This window comes from Trachurus japonicus, chromosome 16 (genome assembly GCF_045865225.1).
Source record: "Trachurus japonicus isolate A0001 chromosome 16, Traja_1.0".
Classification (NCBI taxonomy): Eukaryota; Metazoa; Chordata; class Actinopteri; order Carangiformes; family Carangidae; genus Trachurus; species Trachurus japonicus.
Window position 1 is genome coordinate 16,343,510 of NC_140922.1, and position 14,511 is coordinate 16,358,020.

The following is a 14,511-nucleotide window of genomic DNA, read 5'->3' on the forward strand; positions in this document are numbered from 1 at the left end:
TCTTCCCCTAACTCAATACAGGCTAAAAGGCAACATCTTCTTAGAACTTAATTAAAGAAGCAAAAGCTATTATTATATTGTTGAATTATGAAAGGAAAAAAATCAAAACCTCTCCCATATTCTTAACAATGATTTTACACAAAAATCTGACACTTGTAAGTAACATTTTGTATTTTCCATGAAAGCATAGCAAATAGGATTTTGACTTCTAATATATTGATGGTTTTGTATGTGGTTTTAATTTCAGTGACATCTCACTATTTTATCCTCTATCAGCACTCTGCCTGTGATCTGGAAGTCCAGTGCTTTCCAATTGAGTACGTTTCCTGGAGTGAAGCCTTCCTCATCCACGTAGTTATGGATCTCACAGGGGGAAAGGATGTAGTCCCACATGTGGACATCAGACATCATGCCGATGAAAGACTGCTTAGCATTAAACCCACCACCATGGGAATCCTGCTCCTGTAAAGAGCACAGACATTTGAATAACAGTAAATTAAAGTTATTATTTTATAAGCAGAAATACGATCTTATTAAATAAACTGTACCTGTCCTAGAATAATAATAGTAGTTCCTGTGATGCTGGATCCAGAGTAGGTGAATTTCCGTGCCAAAGGTTGTCCATTAAACCACATTTGAACCAGTCCAGAGGTAGAGTCCCATGTGGTGCAAATAGAGTGCCATGTGTTCGGCTTGTAGTCCACTCCTCCATATTCTGACTTTTTATCCTTGACATGGGGCTCTATCTCCTTATTATTCTGATCCCAGAAAATCAAGAAGTCATTGGCTGTATTGGGTGTGGCCAGAGAGAAAAGAGCGTGGTCTCTTTTGAGGTCTGTAAAGGACCTACAAGCATTACAGAAACGTCATTATACATGAAACTTTTGACAATTAGAGATACACTTGGTTCTTTTATGCATTTGCACATTTAACACTACCTGTGACAGATGGTTACAGCACTGAAGCTTTGCTGTGACGTATTCAGCCTCACGTGAGATGTTGAGGTTTCTTGTGGGAACGTGAACATTTTACTTGACAGATCTGAAAAGAGAGACAATATGTTATTACTATGTATTTAATCCTTTTCCTCTTCACTGTCAAAGAAAATTGCAAAAATACAGTATAGAAGTGTTTCTGAGGAAGAATGACAACTAATCTCATGAAAAAGATAGACATTGGGTTATTGTAATAATTCAGGTTTATTGCAAATAGTAGAATAAGTTTATTGTTAAAAATGGTATGAGCACCACTGTATCTCCACCAATTTATTTACAGTGAATAGACAATTTTACACTCTAATTAGTTACAGTAAATTATTAATTTTGGTAAAACAATATGACTTTTTTCAGATAAAAGGAGGCTATCAATACCATACATGTAAAAAAAAATGTCATGAAGAATATCATTTCAGCAGAATATATAGGGGAAAAAGTGAAGTGAATTCAGTGGTAAATAACCAAAGGCAACACATTTACTGCACTTAACTTGAAGAATAAGCATTCTTTTTTACCTTGAGGACTTGCAACACATCTTGTCAGCATCAACAGCAAAAGTAAAAACTGCATCTGATAGGATGATAAAAGATCTTATGAGGAACAGTTAGATTTGATCCAACAAAACCAGTAATCCAGGATTCACTCATATTTGTAAAGTTAATGTGAATTCATCCAGTTTTACAAATGTAGCTCTTACCTTGAAGTCTGTGTGAGGTTTTCGTGTGTGACACTGAGAACAACTGTGTTTTGTATTCTCATTGCTTCCCCATTTTTATCTGCATTTTTTTGTGTTTTCCTTCCTTAATCTACTTCTCTATTTCTTTCTCTTTTTTTTTTTTTTTTTACCTCAGATATCTGTTTCATTAAAAAAATGTTATGTCACACAGTGCTTTTTGTTGAATCAGCAGAATTGTACCCATGTTGAAACAGTCAAATGTATGAGGTTAACTGCAACTGTACTTCTCATTTTGGCCTAAAAATGCTGATTGAAAGTTATTCTGCACAGAAACCACATCTACTGCAAAAATAAGATGTGCTACGAAAATACCTACATATTTTATTTCTTTTAAAATATTTAATATTGGGAAAGACAGTTACTGCACTGAAACTGTGTAATAAGTAGGCCTAAGTATAAAAGTATATTGAATACCTTTAACAGACATTTTGTTGGCTTGGTTTCACATTTTATCTTTTAGAGATTGTGCATGCGCTGAGATTTATTTTTATGTAAATATTGTAAATAATTTTTTTTAAGTGGTTACAAAAATACAAATAATTAGTCAGTATATGCCTTACAAAAATATTACGTGATGGAATTTTAAACGGAAATATAAATCACTTACTGACAGTTTTTGTTGAGTGGTTTCGTAGGAACACGGGGAAACTATTCACTTACACCCATGCAACCAAACCGATAAACCACACGTCCTTAAAGCAGAAGTAATCGGAATGTTTATATCTTCCAACAGCAATCACTTACATAGAGTGTTTGGTCTGAAACACGGGTCTGTCAGTCACTCTGCTCTGCTCTGAGCCGAGGAGAAAACTTCTTGTATACTTCCTTGTATCCTACAACCTTTATCCAATGAGGAGAGAGAACGGCATGAAGGGCTGTGTGTGCAGCCAAGGGATGCGCGTGAATGTGGTGACATAGGAACGAGGACCAATAGATCCATGACGAGGGCGGGGGCTGCTAACTCCATCGGCTGACAAGAAGTTAGCCAAAACGACCGGATTGCTTACTTCTGCTTTAAAGGAGCATTATCGCAAATACAGCAGTAATAGCATAAAACAGGCTGAAATATGCAAAAGATAGGTCGGGGGGAGCCATAACTAAATTTACAAAAAAAATCGCCAACAGTATAGTGTCCGTGGGGCAAATGCAGCATTTGTCTTTGTTATGATCCAAGCCGGCCCGGCACTTGCTGCGTTCGATTGCACTCGGAACTCGCAAATCCGACCTCCGAACCGGAAAAATGCAACAGTAAATTGTAATGTAGCAGTGTTAGGCTGCTTACAGTCACTGAATCGTCCCACTGCGGTCTGCACATCACACCAACTATCATACATTTGTAGGAGGAAGTTGCAGTTGCTGTTGTTGCCGTTGTTGTGGTTGTGCGCGAGTAGAGCTGCCGCTTCCACTAGCGAGTTTTCTTTTTCCTTTCCCGCGATTCAGCCTGGTGAGGGAGGAGGAGAGAGGAGGGGGGGAGGGGGAGGACTAAACGAGGCTCCTCTCTCTCTCTGACAGCTGCCCACTTGTTTATATCTGATATGCTCCGCCTGGCTCCATCTAGTGGCCGAATTAAGAATTTGGATTTGCGATAATGCTCCTTTAAGAAAGAGAGAAACTGAAACAAAAATAATTTCATATCACACACTTGTGATTTTTCACATAGTTAATTTTCCTCTGTAGATAATTCCTGCCCTGGTTTAGTTGTTGCATCAATTGAATGTATGCCCTAAGTAAAACGTCATTACACATTTAAACAAGCTATTGTTTAAAGCAGAAGTAAGCGATCCGGTCCTTTTGGGTAACTTCTTGTCAGCCGATGGAGTTAGCAGCCCCCGCCCTCGTCATGGATCTATTGGTCCTCGTCCCTACGTCACCACATTCATGCGCATCCCTTGGCTGCACACACAGAGAGGACCGCCCCTTTATGCTGTTTTATGCCGTTCTCCTCATTGGATAAAGGTTGTAGGATACAAGGAAAGTTTTCTCCTTGGCTTACAGCAGAGCAGAGTGACTGACAGACCCGTGTTTCAGACCAAACACTCTATGTAAGTGATTGCTGTCGGAAGATATAACTATTTAAGACTTATATTAACACGAACGTTCCACTTACTTCTGCTTTAAGTTGTGACAGTTGAAGTGTGTACATCTGTATGCAAAACAGTATGAACTTACAAATCATTGTCCCGCTCATGTCTACACATAACCCTAACCAAAAAGATTAATCATTACACTGTATGATTCAATACATACACTATACATTATATTATTATTTATTCATAGGTTTTTCCACTTCAAGGTTTCACGATTCAGCAGCTGGTTCTCTGTTCTTTGATTTGCCAAATGAAGCGCAATCATTCTTCAGATTATTAATATTTCACGTGACTGTGAAAGTCATCTTCCCTCCTTCTTCCTTGCCTACAGGTGTGTGTAGCTATGTCCGTGCACCCGTTGTTTTGAAGGCATCCATGCGTGTGTGTGCCTCCTTGTCAGTGTGTACAGATTAATAATTAATCATGTTTAACAACTAATACTTCTCTGAGTTCCTCACTCCCTTCCTGATCAGCAAAAAAATGACTTGCTACAACATCAGGGGGCCAAATCTTTCATCATCTCTGCAGAGGACTTCTGTGATGAAGGAGTCTGCATGCTCCTCTCTCCACTGAGGTGATGCCCACCAAGCCAGCGAGCCAGTAGTGACTGAGGGAGAAGCTCACAGCTCAGAGCGAATGTTTCCTGGAGAACAGCATCAGATCAGCTGGAGGGATGAACCCTGGAGAGGGATCAGACCGAGATGACTAGACAGAGTACATTCAGCTCAGCAGGGAAAATGTCTGAGTTTGACTGAGCCTCCACGCAGGATGAGATATATATATATACCATTTATGCAGGGAGAAAGAGAGACAATGTTTTCAATGAATGAAGTTTATTTTGCATAACATTTCATAGTGAGAATACGAAATATACAAAAATGAAGCAGAGAAAGATATGAATGAGTCCAATATACATAAGCCTTTATATACAGTTTCTCAGGGTTGGTCTGAAAGCCAAGAGGATACAAATAAGAGAATATAAAATGTTGCTGCCGGTGCTAAAAGTAGTACAACAAAACTCTGCCCGTCTCAGTCATATTGTACATGTGTTGGTGCAATTGTTAAATTGTAACATAATGGTTTATATGTATCTTAACAAAACTGAACAATTCCATCATGATTTCATAAAGAGAGGGTGAATGTGTTAACAACAGAGAGAATAACAAATGGTCCTGGATCCATGGCATCCAAAACATCAAGTTAGGGTTACCTGATGATATGAAGTTACTGTGGTGTATTTGAGTCTATGTTTTCTGTGCATACAATTGTTTTGGTGTCTGTACTGTAATGTAGCCCTATAACAGTGACTTCTTGCTGTTATCCTTTGGACCAGTTCTCTCCCAGCCCTGTCGAATGCGAGTAAGGGTGCGGTCCACACAGGGCAGGAGGATCAGCAGTTTGAGAACAATCACTACAGACGGCAACACAAGACTGAGCATGAATGCCGGAGGAGTGTACCATTTGTAGTAACTGGGTTTAAGGAACTTGTTCCAGCCGTATATGTAGGTGTGAAAGGTACAAAGGAACAGTGTGAGGTAGCCCAGCTTAGACTGGAAGAGAGGGGAAAAAAATAGTTAAAAAATATAACTTGCATTCACAGATTCACACCATTTTGCTTTCACTGAAAACACAGATCTAATTATTGTGTAAAAGGCACAGTAGTAAGCTGTTCACACATGTGCACATGCTCCAACACACTCGTTTACCTTGTGTGCATAGATAGAAATAAATCAGCTATGTCACACACACCCTTACAGAGTTATTCTTTTACTGGACCATAGATCCACTTCATACATATGAACAAAACCTAAAGACTGTGGCCAAGGATAATGTATGCCCCTCAAACTATACTTGATGAATAACTTAACATTTAAAGCACTGCTCTAATTTGGGCTGGAGTAAATGGGAGGGGTGTGGAATGAGAAAATGAGCTTGACATGACCCAGTTACATTTATGAATGAGTTTGCTCCCTGTAGTGAGTCCAATTTCATTTTTTGATTGGTCAAAGTGTGAAAAAAGGGTAAACATTTATGTCTGCTCAAGTGAAAACAATCACAGTGGAAGTTTTATCAAGGGAAATAAATATCAGACTATAACACTTTCAACAGATCACTTCCAATAGCTGGTCGTGAACACCAATCTGCCACATGTGACTATTTTCCATCTAGGCTGACACACAGACTCATCCTCATCAGTCATAGCTTGGATCTTGGCTAATGGACATGATGTGAAAATCACAGCAAACAGTTTTTCCACCAGTACCGACATTCCTTAAAGGTCCACTAACCTCTGTACTGTAACTTTCCACTCTAATTGAACCTCAGCAGCCTAGAGCATAAACATGTGCAATAGTGGAAGTACACTATTTCAAATTTCATAACACACCTAAAGAAAATCTCCAGAGGGCACATTGTAACTGGATAGCGAGTGAACCTCTTTAATATTATAGGCATATGTCTCCGTGTTAACTGAATCATCAATCAGTGGTTGTCATTCGCAGCTTTTCATGGCCACAGAGAAGAGGTGAGATAATTAGCCGTCTCAAATTAAAGGAGACATTAAGTTTGCTTTTATTCATTTCAGCATGAAAAGGTACTACATACTGTAAAATGACTGGCAATGTGCTTGCCTCACATTCAGTTTCCTTTTTGTCGTTCAATGTGCCAAACTGTGGCCTCAAAAAGGTGTGATGCCTTTGCTGTATTTGATCTTGTTACAGCAGACCTATGCTCATTTTCTGGGACTCCACTAAAGTAGCTTTGTATAATTCACAGTTCACAAAAAGACTCTGTATTTATTTTCAAATCGCCTGTTATGCAGCCCCTTATTTGTGCCTCTGACTGAAACAGGTAATATTAGCCCAGGCCTCCTTAAGGGGCCTCTTTACAAGTCCATTTTCTTCTGATAGAGTGAATATTCGGGAACCGGCTGAGGGGCAATGGTGTGGAAATGGCAACTTCTCAGATTGTACAAACTCATGCCCAGATCCGTTTTGGATTAGGGAAGTAGACAGAATGAACATCTGCAGCAACAAAGATTACAGCAGGATGTCTTTGTTCAGTAAATACCTCCTGCTTATTGCCTGACGTAGTGGATTTAGTATTTTAATCAAAATCCTAACCTAAAAAGATTTATACTGTATATGTCCTTGTAAATACAATAATAAAACATAGGTGGTGTAGAAAAGGGTTATGGTATTTGTTTAAAACTGGCCATGTTTAATATGAACAACTAACAGAGTAAATTGAAGAAATTGGAAATGTAAAGTATAAAAATTTTCTGAAATTGTTGTTGTCTGAACATGAGTCTAAAGATGTGATCAGAATATACATACACACACATTTTTTGTCACTTTTGGATTATGGGTTGGAAAACCAATGAATATGTATTAACAACACAATCTGCCATTTAATAACTCCTGGAAAAGGCACACAAACACAGAAATCAACATTTGCTGAGGGATAATGTGTTGGACTGATAGCTTGGGAAAATGTTATTTAAAAAAAAAAAAAAAAAAATTCCACAGTGTAAGCCAGTTGTGACCGCCAATGTTTCACCGCGTAAACAGGATACACAGTTTCAGCCAAATGCTTCCACACAGCTAAATAGAGCTCAGTGTTTGTGAAGTGATGCTATGAAAATATGTTACACAAAGTTCACACATGTGGATGAGTCACACACACACACACACACACACACACACACACACACACACACACACACACACACACACACACACACACACACACACACACACATGCTGTACTCACCTGTATGAAGCTGAACTCTCTCCAGCTGAGAGCATTGCTGACAGAGGGGAGAGAGGTTATTCCCAACAGGACATACACACTAAATCCCAGAATCCCCGTGGCATATAAAGAGTCAGAACGCCAGGCAGTTGTGGTGTCAAACTCTGATGTTTGGTTTTCCTTGATCTAAAAGTGACATTAAACAAAGCAGAGAGATTTCTATCACCAGTCTCTGATACAATACTAATGGAAACAGATAACTATTATTCAAAATCATTTGACTTGATGATTACATATGAATAAACTGGATTTTTTTTCTTTTGTGCCAACATGAAGCTTTGAACCTATCAAATATTTTTTCCTAGCTGTGTGGCTGCCTTACCTTTGCGATGGTACTTGCAGCTATTTTATATCTCACATAATATCTGTGGATGAAAATGACAAGATTATTTAGTGAAAAATCATGAGGAAAAGTGAAACCTTTGTGATGGCTATAAACACGATGTTAACCATAGCTCTTTTCAAGGTTAAGAATGAAGTTCCATGTTCAGTTTTAGGGAGCTGCTGGTCAAAATCTGTACAAAAAAAAAACACAGAAAAAACATAGCAACTACATAGCTACCTATACCTTCTTTCTGTCTATAGGTTCTTTAAGTTTAATGAGTGTTCCTAAAGAATGTGAGGGCCAACTCTCAGTTTTCTGGTTGCATATGCTGCTAAATCTGACTCTAAATCAGCGTCCCCCAGTTGGTGGGTTGGCAGTGATAACCAGTCGCAGCCCATCTTCCCCTGGCGTCCGGCTCAACACATCCAGCCATGTTTCACAGACAAAGGGGACTCTTTCCACTGCCTTCCCCAACCTGCAAGAAGTTGGCTTCCTTTACCTGCCCTCTATTCCCAGACATACTTTAGAGCATCTTGACTTGTACACAGACTGTGCCGGGAAACCCTTGTAACCAGCCTCAGCTAGAAATAGCCAGGCCTTCCCCCTTTGTTCTTGGATTGTCAGACCAGATCCTGGTAATTCATAGTCTTCCTCTCCAAAACCTTTCTGTAGCCGTCTTCCCACAGGACCTTCAGCCCAATCAGGAAGTATCTCTACCCCACTTGAGACCATATGACGTGCCTAATGAACTGGATGGGTGGAACTGGTCTCATGTAGAATTGCTTTTCCTGTCTTGTTCCAAGATGTTACCAAGTGCTCACTTCCTCATTAGTACATCCACCAATGTACCAATCTCTCTCAACATATTTTGCACAGAGGGTCGATCTGAATTTCTTACCTATGCAGAACACATACTGATGAGAGTAGGATGTTATAATATGGACATGGCAAATTGGCAAGTCCCAGTAGTGTAAGTTATAGGGATTACTTCAAAGTTCAAAACTGACATTATAGTTTTTTTTTTAAATCAACAAAACTTTAATAGTACAATCCAGATAAAAGCAGAGTGATGATGTGTGCACCTGTCAGATACCTTATAGGGATGACGAGGGTGTAAAGCACATGTAGAAAGGCAAAGCCGAGCGCTAGCACTCCCAGTTGTTTCCTGCACAGCATCCAGCGATCCAGCCAGTCAGGGAAACGCCTGTGACACACATACTGTGATTAGTACGATACAATATTTTAAAATTAATTGTAAATTGGGCATCTTTGTGCAAGAAACTAATATCAGTCCATCTTGTTTTGGTGTCCGACCTGTATTTAGTTCCTCTGTAGAGCTGAATGAAGGCAGCTATGACACCAGGCAGGTAACATAGACACAACATGGTGATTGACACGACGGGAAACACCTGGAAGATGAAGAACAAGCAAAGCAGAGATTATACTGATGCACTATTTGGGTGGAAATATTTCTTGAGATTTTCTATTTCTTTTTCTCTTCATCACAATAAAGTGTATTAACTGTACCCTGTTGGCCAAGGACACCATGATTCTGAAAGAGATGTCTCTCCCGTCTGTAGCATATGTCCAGATGACATCTCTAATGACCACATAGATGAAGACGACAACGATGAGACCAAAAGCAATCCATAGAGGCAGCCTCCACTCTGGGAACAGCTGCAGAGGGAAGTCCTCCAGTTCTCTGGCTGCAGACAAAGACCCCCTGTCCAGAACAGTGAAGCCCAGTTTGGTAGCTGTCACTGTTACCGCCTGTTTTGCCTCAGCACTGTTTCCACACAGGTACACCTGGAGCATGAAAACATCCATAACTTTAAAAGCGCTCAAAATGCCTGAGGGGTACGTGTCTTCCTTATTTTATATTTATGCGTTTATGATTATGTATTTGTACACACAATGATGAAAGGATGGTTTGGACTCCAGAGGATTGAACATAAAAGTATCTAGAGATACTGTGGCTTCCTGTATGAAACGCTAAATTTAGTTGAAGAAAGCAGGTAAAATCTAACAACAATACTAAGTAAACATATGTAATGTTGCTGATGGTGCTCTTCACACCCTGATGCATAAACACACTCACTCCACACACCATTCCACACACACAGACACACACTGGTATGGTTTTACTGTCCTCTGGGATTGCACAACCAGATCAAAATAAAACAGAAAAACCCACATATGCTTCAGCTTTGCAGTACAGAGTGAGAGAGTAAAGCATGTGAAGAGAGGCTTAGATCTAAGAGGGATTGTGGAGTTAATTGATTCAAGGATACATCAGAGATGGCACGCACAGCAAAGACATAAGGCTGACTCCTCCAATTTGGCTTCTTTTTCTCTTTTTTTTGGATTTGGTTTGATCAAAACCTCAAATGAGTTAATAATATAATTTGGACTGAAATGTTCTCCTTTCTAAAGGAGGCTATTATTTTTAACTTGTTGGTCAACACCCCACTGTGTGAACACATTGGAGAGCAGTCAAACCCTTGTAGTTCTGCAGTGGAGGGAGAATCTGACAAGCAGAAGTGGCTAGTTTAAATTTCAAAATGAGATCTGTCACCGGAGTAAACATTTGCATAGCTAAACATCCAATTTGGCATGTGTATCAATTATTTCAAACAAATCCAGTTCTCCAATTTGTCGAAAAGAAACTGCAGCATCTGAAACAGACACATTTAGTAGGCTACCTGTCTGTTGGCATCTGAGGGTCCAGTCTGTAGGGCCCAAGCCGACAGAGTGTTAAAAGCTTTCACCACGTGAGCTCCTGGGATCAGCCTGGACAACAAACAACAAACTTTTGCTTCATGTTCCACCAAGCTTTGACAATTCAAACCACATGTCTGAATGGTCTAGGTAATTACAATATTGCCTATTTTCCTCTTACCTCTGCAGATACTCAGCGTTGGCCTCTGGGTATAGATTCTTCTTTAGGTTGTTGCTGACGTCCACCAGCACCTTCCCATCAATGAAATGCAGGGAAGTGGGTGAAAAATTAGAAATGAACCAATTGCTGTGTTACATAAAAGCATCCGACTGTGCAACAAGGTACCTTCCCCGTGAGTTGGGGTGCAAGTGTCTCCAGGAAGTTATAGTGCTCTCTGTGAATGCAAATAAACACCAGACTGGCTGACTGGGCTGCTTCAGCATGGCTCATCACCTGCAGAACACACACAAACACAGATCTATTGCTATGCATGGCCATTACACAAGGAAACACACTCAGTAACAACTTGCTCAGCAGGTTCAGAGACACAAGTGTCCCTAGTTAAGCACATGTGGTATGAAGGATGAAAACAAAAACTCAGTATGTGGTTCACAATGAAACACACAGTAACATCTGCACCCACACATATTATCAGTGACCTTGTGTAGCTCAGCCAGTCTTCAAAGTCTGATAAGAATTGTATCTTTTTTCCCAGTACTGACTGTGTCCTTTAACCTTTATCAATACAGACATTTGAGTTGGCTCTGAGCCATCATGTGACATCGACTCTTGAAAACTTTGACAACGATTATTATTATAGATGCTGTGCAACAATGGTCAGGGCGGGCCATTTTTGGCAAAATTAGGCAATTTGAAAGTGAAAGTTCCAACGCTGTAGCAGCTAGTTGATTTGTTATGAATTTTCAAAGTTTTGAAATTTAGAGGCATGCTGTAACGCCACCATCAGGGCTATTGTCTTGTGTTTCCAATTGAGAACATCAAGCATTTTGATGTGTCATCATCACCAACTCACTTGCTAGCTGTTGAACTCACAACCTCTGACACCAAGAACCAGCTCCTAACTCACTGAGCTATGACTGGAAGTGAGACCTGCTGTGTGGCCTCACAAATGAACCCAGGTAGTCACCAGCCAGCAGCAGTTGTCAAGGCAGATTTCAAAAATGTCAAAATGTCAGAAATACTGTTATCTAAACAAAAATCAGATAATGTATAAATTGCATCTTGACAGCATGGAAATGTTGGTGATTTGTTTTCTTTGTTTTTAACGATACAGTAAGTGTTTTGCTTCATAAGAGAAAATATGATGTTTCAAAATGCCACTCTTACCTTGTCCTGGCAGCTTAGGCTGCCCGCCCCTAATAATCATTAATCATTTTTAAAAAAGGGGTGAATCCCAGAGTTTGAGAAGATGTCATGCAATATGTCTTACCTGAGTTCCCTGAGGCAAGGGGCCACAGCTGTGAGGTCTGCGGCTGCCATACACCACTCTGTAGCCAGACTGGAGCAAACGCTGACCCAAAGAGCGCCCCAAGTCCCCCGTCCCAAAAATACACAACAACTCTGGCTCAGGGGCAGCTGCTGTACCTAGAGGACACAGCGGCACACTCTCTGGCTTCACCTCCCCTAACATGCTGCTCTGTCTTTCAGCCGACAGTCCGACACAAACAGTGCTGATATCGCCTGTGGTTTTCAGAGAACAAAACACTGCACAAGGTTTTCTGTCAGTGCCAGACAGCTGTACCGAAATATGACTGAGTAATATGTCCAAATTCAAGGGAGACGTAACAAAATAATAGTCTTCAAAGTCACAGTTCTCCTGGGTGCTTCTTGAAAATGTGTCAGAAAATCAACTGTCTACCCCTTCAAGCTCAAGCCTCTGTTCTTCTAACTCATTACTCTGTGGACTGACAGATTTTTCAGTCTTGTGTCAGTTTTTGTTTTGGCCCACCCCCTCCTATTTTGGGACGGGCTCAGGGTGAAGTCTGTCTACACTGGGAAACTCCGCAGCCAAAGGTATGTGTGCATGTGTGTGTGCTGGCACAAGATCCAGTAAGTTCTGCTGGGACAAAACATATCCTCTCTACTACGTGTGATTGTGTTGTGCTCTGCAATATCATGGCAATGTTTCAAGTATGACCTTATTCTGGAAATCCAGCCGTCTTCAGGTTACGCAACACTGCCAAAAAACAAGGCAGTATTTGTAACGCTCTGTAGTTTTCCATTTTACCAAATCATAGCACATGCACGTTAGGTAAAACACACACAGTGAGGCAGTAAGTGAAAGTCCTAATTTATTTTAGGACAAGCACATCTATAAAAATCCAGTAAGTGCTTTCTGGCACTGTAAGACTGACAGTTTTTTAATTGTAGCTTATCTGGTGTCAGCTGCTTAAAGACAAGATCATTATACACGTTTAGACATTTACAAAGAATGAAACCAAAGAGGTGAAAAGAAACTGAAATCTTAAACCAGTGCCCTAGACTCAGTATAGAGTAAAACTTTGACAGTTCAGACAAGAATGGGATTAGCTGGCTGTTTACTCATCACAACTGTGGATCAGTAACACTAAGCACTTCACAAACACACTGTCTGGACCAAGTCTAGGTCACGCTATGCAAACACAATGCGCTGGAGTTTACCCAACCCCCTCCTCTGTTTGATACACAATTGCTGTTACATGACCGTAAAATTCACATGAGCCAAGAGCATAATTGCTTTGTCGTGTGTCCAAAACAATAACACAATTGTATTAGCAAGCGGTGATATGTGATGAATTTGTATTGAAACAACATAATTCTCATAATCAGCCACTGTTGTGGTGGTCACTATAGGCACTTGCTGATTCATGGAGTTTTCAGGCAAACCTACCAATTACAGTCTAATCTACACTCTTGTGCCGCCCTGTGAGTAATTAATGTTCTAAGCCTCGTAACTGAAGTTGGCCTCTGAGTGCAGCCCCTCTTATTTTCCCTGAGGTCCAGAATAGCTCCAGTGTTCAAGGCTGAGGTGAACCACCGGCCTAGTGACCTGTCCTACACTGTAATTACTCCCTCTGCTCTGCTGCTTCACTAAGTGGCCAGTGTGTGTGTCTACATGTGACACAAATATATCAGTAATTTACAGGCACAGACACACACATATATGCACAAGATAATAGAATGAACTTTGTCGCTGATCTGGTTTCTTGGGAGGAAATTAGCCTGAAGCCTTAACAACAATTAATCTGCTGTTTGGTAAACAATTACTTCCTTAGCCCACTCTTCCTCCCACCAGATATAAAAAGCTAAAAGAAGTGTTGTGCTCACTAGATGTGGGGGTCGGGTTTCATAAACAAATAAAAAAAATCATGTTTTTTTGTAAGAAAAAAAGCAGAAATGCAAATAAAAGAGAAACTGATCCAAAAAAATAAAGGGCTAAAGTTTAATGTAAGTCTTACAGGTCAACCTTATTTATGCACTGTTTTTTTTTTTTCCATATCGAGTGGTCAGTAATAAGTGACCCAGAGTTTCTTGCCCTCTGGAGTCAAGCTCAGAGATCAACCTGTAACAGCTCAGCCACTGGACAACAGAGCTCAACCTCACTGAGCAGTAGCGCTGCAGTCAAGTACTTGGGAGCCTCACAGCAAACAATCCAGCCAGGAAAAAGAGTGGGCGTTCTTCTGATGATCAAAACAAAAGTGAATGGAAGAAGCAATCACATATCAAATGTCAAGTCTAGAAAAAGGCACTCTCGGGCGAGGGTGATGATTGGACTGTCCAGTATTCCCAGGCTACCGCCATTACCATGATTGGCTTTGCACTTCGCAATATCTGACTGT

The 14,511-nt window shown here is 40.4% G+C and overlaps 2 protein-coding genes across 2 annotated transcripts; both read right to left on the reverse strand.

Annotated features, from left to right (window-relative positions):
* Window positions 1–235: 235 nt before the first annotated feature.
* LOC146972196 (serum amyloid P-component-like) lies at window positions 236–1,760 on the reverse strand. Its single transcript, XM_085802133.1, has 5 exons — window positions 1,693–1,760; window positions 1,511–1,565; window positions 939–1,041; window positions 549–846; window positions 236–462 (listed from the first exon to the last, which is right to left on the reverse strand). The coding sequence occupies exons 2-5, from the start codon at window positions 1,563–1,565 to the stop codon at window positions 244–246; spliced, it is 675 nt and encodes a 224-aa protein (XP_085658259.1). The 5' UTR covers window positions 1,693–1,760; the 3' UTR covers window positions 236–243.
* Window positions 1,761–5,100: 3,340 nt separating this feature from the next.
* Window positions 5,101–12,733, reverse strand: LOC146972197 (metalloreductase STEAP4-like). The gene is made up of 10 exons (XM_085802137.1): window positions 12,123–12,733; window positions 11,018–11,125; window positions 10,853–10,923; window positions 10,656–10,743; window positions 9,481–9,759; window positions 9,268–9,362; window positions 9,047–9,157; window positions 7,951–7,993; window positions 7,590–7,754; window positions 5,101–5,368 (listed from the first exon to the last, which is right to left on the reverse strand). The coding sequence occupies exons 1-10, from the start codon at window positions 12,321–12,323 to the stop codon at window positions 5,114–5,116; spliced, it is 1,416 nt and encodes a 471-aa protein (XP_085658263.1). The 5' UTR covers window positions 12,324–12,733; the 3' UTR covers window positions 5,101–5,113.
* Between the last annotated feature and the right edge of the window lie 1,778 nt (window positions 12,734–14,511).